Source organism: Diadema setosum, chromosome 6 (assembly GCF_964275005.1).
Source record: "Diadema setosum chromosome 6, eeDiaSeto1, whole genome shotgun sequence".
In the NCBI taxonomy this organism is placed as follows: Eukaryota; Metazoa; Echinodermata; class Echinoidea; order Diadematoida; family Diadematidae; genus Diadema; species Diadema setosum.
This window is the reverse complement of record NC_092690.1, coordinates 11,227,883-11,236,834: the sequence shown is the minus strand read 5'-3', so window position 1 is coordinate 11,236,834 and position 8,952 is coordinate 11,227,883. Positions and strand designations below refer to the sequence as shown.

Here is an 8,952-nt window from a genome sequence, read left to right as displayed (position 1 = left end):
CTCCTGACGTGAATGAGTGCTACGTAATTCATGAATGGGATCGAGTTGTGACTGCGAGAATGAATTTCTTGCCCGCCCCTTTTACTGTGGTTGAATGAGTCTGACTTTAAATACTGACGTGTACGGATGTGAGCAGGCTACTTATACACACTACATGAACATGTACTCATTTGCATCTGAATAAGGACACAATACTTTGAATGTGTGGCGTTCTCTGATCGGTGGCAGGTGTACAACCCAGACATGATTCCTCATATTAGGCTTAGTACTTCGTAGAATTATGATTAAACTTCAATGTTAAATTTCATTTAAATCTCGTTTAATCTGTTAATTATAGCCTTTAAACAAGGCGACTCGCTCTGCGTGCCTCCGTAAAAATGAAGAAATAGCTTTCTTAGATTTTTGGCTTTGGTATAGGCATCCACAATAAACAGATATTATTTTGTTTTTAATGAGGCCTACTCGCACAACCCGGATAGGATCGGCGGTTGCGGAACGTTTCTGCGTACTGCCTATTGTGCGGTATATTCGTTCCGCGGAACTAATCGACTGGATTCAGCCAGTATATCGGTTCCCCCGGAACCCGGAACGGATCGACTGTGACACCGGCGAGGGGAGCGAGCCGCCTTTATCCACTCGTTCAGGGATGTGTACGCAGAAAATACACACGGCACTAAGGCAAGCCTCGTTAATATTAAGTAGTGTGCCGTGTGTGCCGTAGTGTGCCGTGTGTATTTTCTGCGTCAAATTTGTACGCAAATTTGTCAAAGAATATAAAGCAACAACAACGACAAAAGTACACATCCCTGAACGAGTGGATAAAGGCGGCTCGCTCGCCGGCCAACAGGTTTGTGGGGTAAACGCGCTATACGGGGGCACGCAGAGCGAGTCGCCTTGTTTAAAGGCTAGGGGAATTACTGCTTAGTACCCTTATAGGCATAATTTACCATTGCAGAGGAAACAAAATCCGAGCATTTAAGTGCTGTAAAATAGTTCTAGCATGCGAGGTAGGGATATATTAAAACAACTGACTATAAAAGTTTGAATCAGCAAAATCAATGTTAAGTATTGTTAAATATACAAAATGTGAACAATAGCTATAATATAAAATGTTTCACGACTAGACCGTCTACAGTTACAGTTTATCAACAGAAATACTGATAGGTTATTATCTCCTTATATTTCAGGCTTTAGTACAAATTTTATATGGTAGGCATGGTAGGATGTTCTGAGGTACAACTGACAGACCTGTACACACTTGACATGCATGAAATGTGATATCTTGAACATTTTTTTAAATCATGCTCCCAAAGGTAAATAGGACATTTGTTATGTTAGTATCAAGTTAATGGAATATGTAATGTTCATGAAAAATGAATTTTTGTGGAATTCTCTTTTTATTTTCTTTATATTGCTGTCCACACATGACATCATATACTCTAGTAGTCACCTTATTTAGTGATTACAACTCCCAAACTTTAAAAATGAATAGCTTTTGCATCGATTGTCCGATTTTCCTCAAACTTTCACCGATGTGTTCTGCCAATGTTGCTGCTTTCACTCAATCCATATTGCTCTTTGGATTTAGGTTTCTTATACGCTACAGTCCACACGGTCGGATTTTGATCCGGGTCCATAGGGAATTAAAACCGTATCAACCCTGTTCGAGCCGTAGAGACCCGCGTTGACCTGCATAGTAACCCGTGTCAATTCCCGATGGATTCCGGGAGCTACGATACGATACAAAAAAAAAAAAAAAAAAAAAATGGTCATGTTTAAAATTTTCTCACGGATTTCAATTCCGTATTGGTATCCGAACTGACCCGATTCGAACCGCATTGACTCGCATCCACCCGCTGCAATCCGCAGCGTAAAACCGTATGGACCTTAGCCGCCGCATATACCGCATTGCCTTCATGCAACGGATGATGACAAGGTTTACATCCGGGTCGGTACGGGTCGAAGCGGATTGACACGGGTCGATATTGGTCGAAAAGGATTCAGTTATGGATTTAAAAGCGGATTTTTGTACCGTTCGATACGGGTCAATACGGGTCTCTACGGCTTGAACCGGATCGTTACGATTTCAATTCCTTATGGACCCGGTTCGAAATCCGGCCGTGTGTGACTGTAGCATAAACTACCCTCCATTCCGGGACTTATCCGGCTCATCTTCACGCGGATCTATTCCGTTTTGTTACCCGGCCGTGTGTGACTGTAGCATTTAAGTGACAGTGACTGAAATGCAACTAATGAAGGGAGAAGACGAAGCAGAGCAGGTTGGAGGAGGGCAGAAAACAATTGAAAACATTGACACAGCACCAGCATAGGCCTAATCACTCTTGAGGATGAAGGGCGTGGGAGAGAATGATGCGAGACTGACCAAAGTCTGTCGACTCAAGTTGAAAATAATAATAATTATTATAAGATAAAGAAACAAACTGGTAGTTTGTTTCTTCATTTCTTTAGTCGTGAAGCCAATACGTGAAACCTCAACTCGTTATTATATATGATATTATATATATATATATATATATATATGTGTGTGTGTGTGTGTGTGTGTGTGTGTGTGCGTGCGTGCGTGCGTGTGTGTATGTGTGTATGTGTGTTCCATTTGATGTCAATTCAGACTTCAAGATGTGACAAATACAGTGAGTGTGGCAGTTCTCCAGACAGTGATACGTGGAAATGATGATCACTTTAATACAAGGAAATATTGGATCATACGCTTTTACCTATTACAAAAACAACGAAATTATAATTTTTCCTGAACTAATTTTCCAACTGGGCACTCATATAGATATCATATAAAGTCTCAAAAAAGAAAGAAAGAAAAAACCTCATTTAGTCATGCATGTCGAATATGCATGGCCTTTTATAGCTCAAAAGGAAAACGCTACACCTGTAAGATGATTGACATGGAAACCGTCCAAACTGTAATATGTCAACTACGTGGCTGTAGAGTAAACGGTCACTCGATGTCCATCGTGAGTAGATTTAGATGGCTTTGCTGGCAGTAATATAATATACTCAGTCTGTCATTCATTTGCTGGTCCTTGTTTTCGTCGCTAGTCATCAGTGTCAATGACAAACTGGAGTTTGCTTCATTTTTTTACTTTGCTCGAAAATGTCCTACTAATTCGGATATTGAGGAGGATTAATATAGCACAGTGTAAATAAGGCATCGCAATAAACCAGTATGAACTGGAGACAATTATCGACCTTCTTGCATCGAAGAGAGAGAGAAAAAAAGTTATTTGCTCTGAAATGTGACCTTTTCGAAAACGAAGATTATTCAGACAGACTGTCCCCAGACTTCGTCAATGCTAATGACAAAGATGAGGATGATCATGTATTCGAGACCCTTATCTAAGGCTCTCATTATTCATTATGTACATAATGACGTGTAAGTATCCCACCGAAGTATCATATTTTGCTCTTCCATAATGACATCGTTGGAACAAATAATGGAAGGAGAGTAATGCAGACACAAAAAAACAAACTTAATAACAAAATATGATTACGAAAAATCGAAGAGGCTGATTTTGATGAGTGTTGCCGAAGAAAGAACGAAGAGCAAAACAGAATGAAGTACGGAAAGCTCGACAAACACCGCACAAGCGTGATGCAGAAAGCTAATTACCTGATGTTTGACGTAAGCCATGGTTAGAATGGATCCAGTATTTCGGGTCACAGAAACGACTGATCCATCATTTATATTGTTCATAATAACATTGAATACAGACTTGTCACTTTAACTCAATCTAAACACCAAGGACACGTGAGGGCGAATTAATAACTTGTCGAAGATTCAGAAATATTTCATTGGATGGCTAAAGCAGAATGATGTGCCCCCATGATTGGTCCGACTAACTTGATTGGACAATCATTGTGTGACGGGTGATTACTATGAATATCAATAAATGGTGTTTTGAGTCATCCATCCTCTCTGCGAGCATTCCTCGTATAACTGCAGTCCTCCAATCCAGTGATGATACATGTAAGAGGACATCTTTCTATTTCGCCCAGCTTCTCATTTTCCCTTCAGCCTTTAACGCCGCAAACGTCCGTGAAGTAATCGCGACACCGCTTTGGGTTAGGTGATCGTTTCTTGGACACTTTTTTAGGTTACAAACCTTTCGTGGTACTAGGCTTTTAACGTCAATGTTCACATGCTTTTCTGTCACAAAGGATGATTTATGGATTGTGTATACAACGTTACAATTCGTGGCTGTTTTATGGTCCTCCCCAGCGTGTTAAAGGGCTGGATTTGTCTACAGATGTGTCTCAAACTTTATTGAGGTTATTGGAAAGTGAGGTCAGATAATTCCTATGATATCGAGAACAATACATTAGGAAGAACTAGAGTAGAAAAAAAAAATGAGTGTTGGCCCGTTGTCTTCATCACTGCGTGGGTAACGGGATTCTACGCCTTTTTGAAAACGGACACAATATATATATATATATTTTTAAAATCAAACTATTAAAATTCTGACCATAATCAGACTTCGAAGACTTGGGAGAATCAGGCTTCAAACTGCTATACATACTTCGAGGAAGCGTGTCGCGATATAATTATCGCATCGTAAAATTATTTTGTGAGAGTGCGTGCGTTCTGCTTGAAATGGTCAAAATAGACCTACATCATCGCGGGTCATAAGACGGTAATCAACAAGCTTAATTATGGTTTCCCAGTCGCATTCATTTTGTAAAAACGGCGTGTTATATTCAAGCGTTCAGATTCGGAGACAACACCATCGATTTGAAGGGGGGGGGGGGGGATTGAGTATTGCCGCTTGGCCCATCCGAACCTCCCAAACACATATATTCACACTTTGAAAAAAAAAAAATGAAGTTACTAAGCGAGACCTCTTGTGTATTTCATTTCAGGCACCGATGGGAGAGGCTGTACCGGATTATCGGAGGGGTGACCTCTTCTTTGTGACGACAGCAAAGGACGTTTTCGATCGTGTGGTCGTTCTCGTTTTCTGTAGCGGTGTCAATTGGATGTCGTCCACTCGATCGTCTTTTCCGTCTGGTTCCTCGTTTCAGGTCACTACGATATGGTTTCGCGCGCATTGGAAGAGCATGCAGAGATTGCTATACTTGATATTATGATGTCATTGATTCTAGCATGGAGGAGGCACGCAAAATCCTACACTGTCGTGTTCCAGACTCTGTGACGGAAGGGCAGCACTAACAGAACAAGGAGCATGCGCATTTGACGTTGTAATCCAGTACTGCGAGGACAACATGAGCTAGGAGCTCAGTTCCTAGGGTTGAGACTACGCTCATAGGGATATTACATGATCATCGCGGAAATATTTCCCTAATTGGTAAAAAAATAAGAAATGCTGTGTGAGCACACGTAATCGAGTATCATTATTCTGCTGACTGTAAGTTAAGCGACATCACAATGACATCCTGCATTACCTGCAGCCCCCGTGTCCTCGGGGAAGTTTCGGTAGACTCGGAGGACCAGTGCACACCGTCTGTCATCTTTTCGTTTTTGTTCGCCCTCTGTGGTCTCATTACCATCTTCTCCAACGTCGTTAACCTGGTCGCTCTGCGAATCGCCAAGCAGTGTTTTAGCGAAAACACGCGCATCAGCTTCCAGTTTATCGCCGTAGTCGACTTGCTGGTCGGTCTCTTCTGCTGCACTTTCCACACGATCAGGTGCATGGCCGTACCGATTACCAAACTGAGATCGTTTTCCATTGTCGGTGTCCTCGGTTGTTCGACCATTTCCAATCAGTCGGTCATGATACTGACTTGCGTTAGTATCGATCGTTATATCGCTGTAACGAGACCGCTGCGATGTCACAGCATCCTCACGAAACGTCGAATGGCGCTGCTCCTGGTTGTGGCGATGCTCACTGGAACCGTTAACTCTCTGAGCAGCCTGATTCACAAATCCGAAACTGGGGTGGACGATGTAAAATTCGCGTCTACCATAATCGCCAAACGGTCTATCCACATTCTCTACTTCATTCCAATTCTTGTTTCTGTGAGCATCACGATAGTTTGTAACATTGCTATAGTGCGCATAGCGCGCAGGCACCGCCGCGCCATCAGAGATGCGCATATTTCCGTTGCGCGGGGACCCAACGATAAAAATCCGGACGACCAGTTGAATGCTACAATGCGCAAAAGCAGAGATATACGCACCGTGCTAGCCGTCACTGGTGTGTTCTACTTGACTTGGGGCGCGGATATATTCGCTAATATTGTCAGCGCTGCCACGGGAATCGTGCTTCCTTGCGCAGTCTCCGATATACTGATTGTGCTGGTGATCAGCAACAGCTTCTTGAACGTTCTGTTGTACCTTCTTATCAAACCATCGTTTAGACAAGCTGCAATGCAACTGTTTATTCGACGTTAGGGTGACAGTTTCTAGACCAGGCATGAGCCAAATCACCAAGCAGACAACTCGCAAGTCAACTTTCTGGGCGAGAGGCAATGAATCTCTGTGAGTGATGCCGCTCGCTGAACTCTTCCGCCACAATATGAGCCAAGAAGCAAATTATAGCAAATTGACTGTTTTTGAAACCACATCTTCGGAATGAATAATGATCAGACTTAAAAGATGAGACCTTCTATGTTGCCTAAATCATCTGGTTTGGTGACAGAGTCCATGATCCACTATCATGAAAAAAAAGTTTTGAACATGTGAAGTTCAAGAAAATGAAGCATTCGGCGGTCTCTTGTACACAGCCAAAAGCGGACAATCATGCAGACCCATGCACCATCCATATTTTCCAAAGTATACCATTGCAGAGAAAAAGTCATATACAAACGACAGACTACGATTGCAAAAATATTTGACTAACATGCAAGAAAGTACCTAGAAGATTCCATCGTCCGCAAGTAGAAAAGGGTGACCCGTCGACAGTTACACGGTTGTCCGTGAAATTGGTAACAGTTCGTTATTCCAAAGCTTCATTAGTCCGAAAATGAAGCATGGTTCGTTGGTGCGGACATTATTTCACTGTGTAGACTTTCGGAATAACAAACGCTATTTCATTTTCAGATTATGGAACCTTCGGAATAACGAATCTTCGGAAAAACGCCACATTAATGTTTCGATTAACGAACAGTATTTCATTTTCAAATCGTGATCATTGCACCAACCCTAGAGGTAATCCTAACCTTTAAACCTTAAACATCGAACAGGGACATTATTGGCAACATGACCCAAAACCTACACCAAACCGGGGATTTAACGTGGACCTAATCAACAGGAGTTTAACGTTATCCGTTTAATCATACAACCAACAAAGTGTTTAATGCTAAATCTAACCCTAACACTACACCGACCTGAAGTTTAGTGCTGACCGTAACCTGTGCCGACTCTACACAGAATGGGGTGTTTAATTCTTACCTTACAATTTCATCATTCTCGGATCAATTAGTGTAAAAAAAAAGCGGTAAGACCAATCCTAGGGGATCACTGCACTTACCTGCCAAGGTTAAAAATAACTGATTGAATTGTTTGGAAACGGTAACACTGATTTTCAAGCCCTTAGTTGATTGCTTCATAAACAGACAAACTTTAGTAAACGTATGTGCATGGATGCACTTAATATGTACAAGTACGCGTTCATAGTCTTGTAGGCCTGCGTGTGCCGGTAAATGCTAAAAGGAAAACTATCACAGAAGAAAGATGAAAGTAAAGAAAACAAAGAAAATATTTTCTTTGGTTCAATCGTGATTTACTCGTCTAAAGTAGACAATGCAGGAGAGTTTCAAACAGAAAAAGAATCTTGGAATCATGGAACCATTAATTACACCCGAACTCAGTGTTTTGGGTAAATTGACAGTACACGTATATGGAAATTATTTGTATGCGTGGCTTCGGAAGCTGCATTTTGTCCGACTGACGCCCTGCTTGTAAATACTACTTATCGTATCAGACTTTGAAAAAGCACATATAACTATTAAAGACCCCCGTAGCGTGGGGTTTCATCGATTGCCCGATCCAGTCACTACCCGAAGGGGTCCATTCGAAAACCGAGAATAGCACCGCCCATCGGTAACGGTCGACTCTAGTCGAGATTCTTGGGTTGTGTGTGTGTATGTGTGTACTGATACTGAAGTGATAAAGCTGAACACAGTTCGTTACAGAGATTCTCAAATATATATCCAAGTAGTGTCAGCCTTCCCACTCCATAGTTTCTTTGACCAGAAAACCCCAGAAAGCCTCGGATAGCAGAAACCGTTTTTCAAACTTTAAATTTACAAATTTGCCTCAATAGAATTATTTGTGGTTATATATCCGAGTACGAGTAGGGTCAACCTTCCCATTCCATGGTTTCTTTGACCAGAAAACCCAAGAGAGCCCCGGATAGCAGAAACTGATTTTTAAACTTTAAATTTACAAATTTGCCTCAATAAAATTAATTTGTGGTTATATATCCGAGTACGAGTAGGGTCAGCCTTCCCACTCCATGGTTTCTTTGACCAGAAAACCCCAGAAAGCCTCGGATAGCAGAAACCGATTTTTAAACTTTAAATTTACAAATTTGCCTCAACAGAATTAATCGTGGTTATATATCCGAGTACGAGTAGGGTCAGCCTTCCCACACAATGGTTTCTTTGACCAGAAAACCCCGGAAATCAGAAACCGATTTTCAAACTTTAAATTTACAAATTTGCCTCAATAAAATCAACTGTGGTTATATATCCGAGTACGAGTAGGGTCAACCTTCCCACTCCATGGTTTCTTTGACCAGAAAACCCCAGAAAGCCCCGGATAGCAAAAACCGATTTTTAAACGTTAAATTTACAAATTTGCTTCAATAAAATTAACTGTGGTTATATATCTGAGTACGAGTAGGGTCAACCTTTAAATTCCATGGTTTCTTTGACCAGAAAACCCCAGGAAGTCCCGGATAGCAGAAACCGATTTTTAAACTTTAAATTTACAAATTTGCCTCAATGAAATTAACTGTG

The 8,952-nt window shown here is 41.5% G+C and overlaps 1 protein-coding gene across 1 annotated transcript; it reads left to right on the top strand.

Annotated features, from left to right (window-relative positions):
* Nucleotides 1-5,416: 5,416 nt before the first annotated feature.
* LOC140229525 (probable G-protein coupled receptor 21) lies at nt 5,417-6,382 on the top strand. Its single transcript, XM_072309773.1, has one exon. It carries the CDS (start codon nt 5,417-5,419, stop codon nt 6,380-6,382), a length of 966 nt encoding a protein of 321 aa, XP_072165874.1.
* Nucleotides 6,383-8,952: the final 2,570 nt, after the last annotated feature.

Coding starts and splice junctions, on each gene's coding strand:
- LOC140229525 (XM_072309773.1), top strand. CDS start 5,417: ATGACATCCTGCATTACCTGCAGCCCCCGTGTCCTCGGGGAAGTTTCG.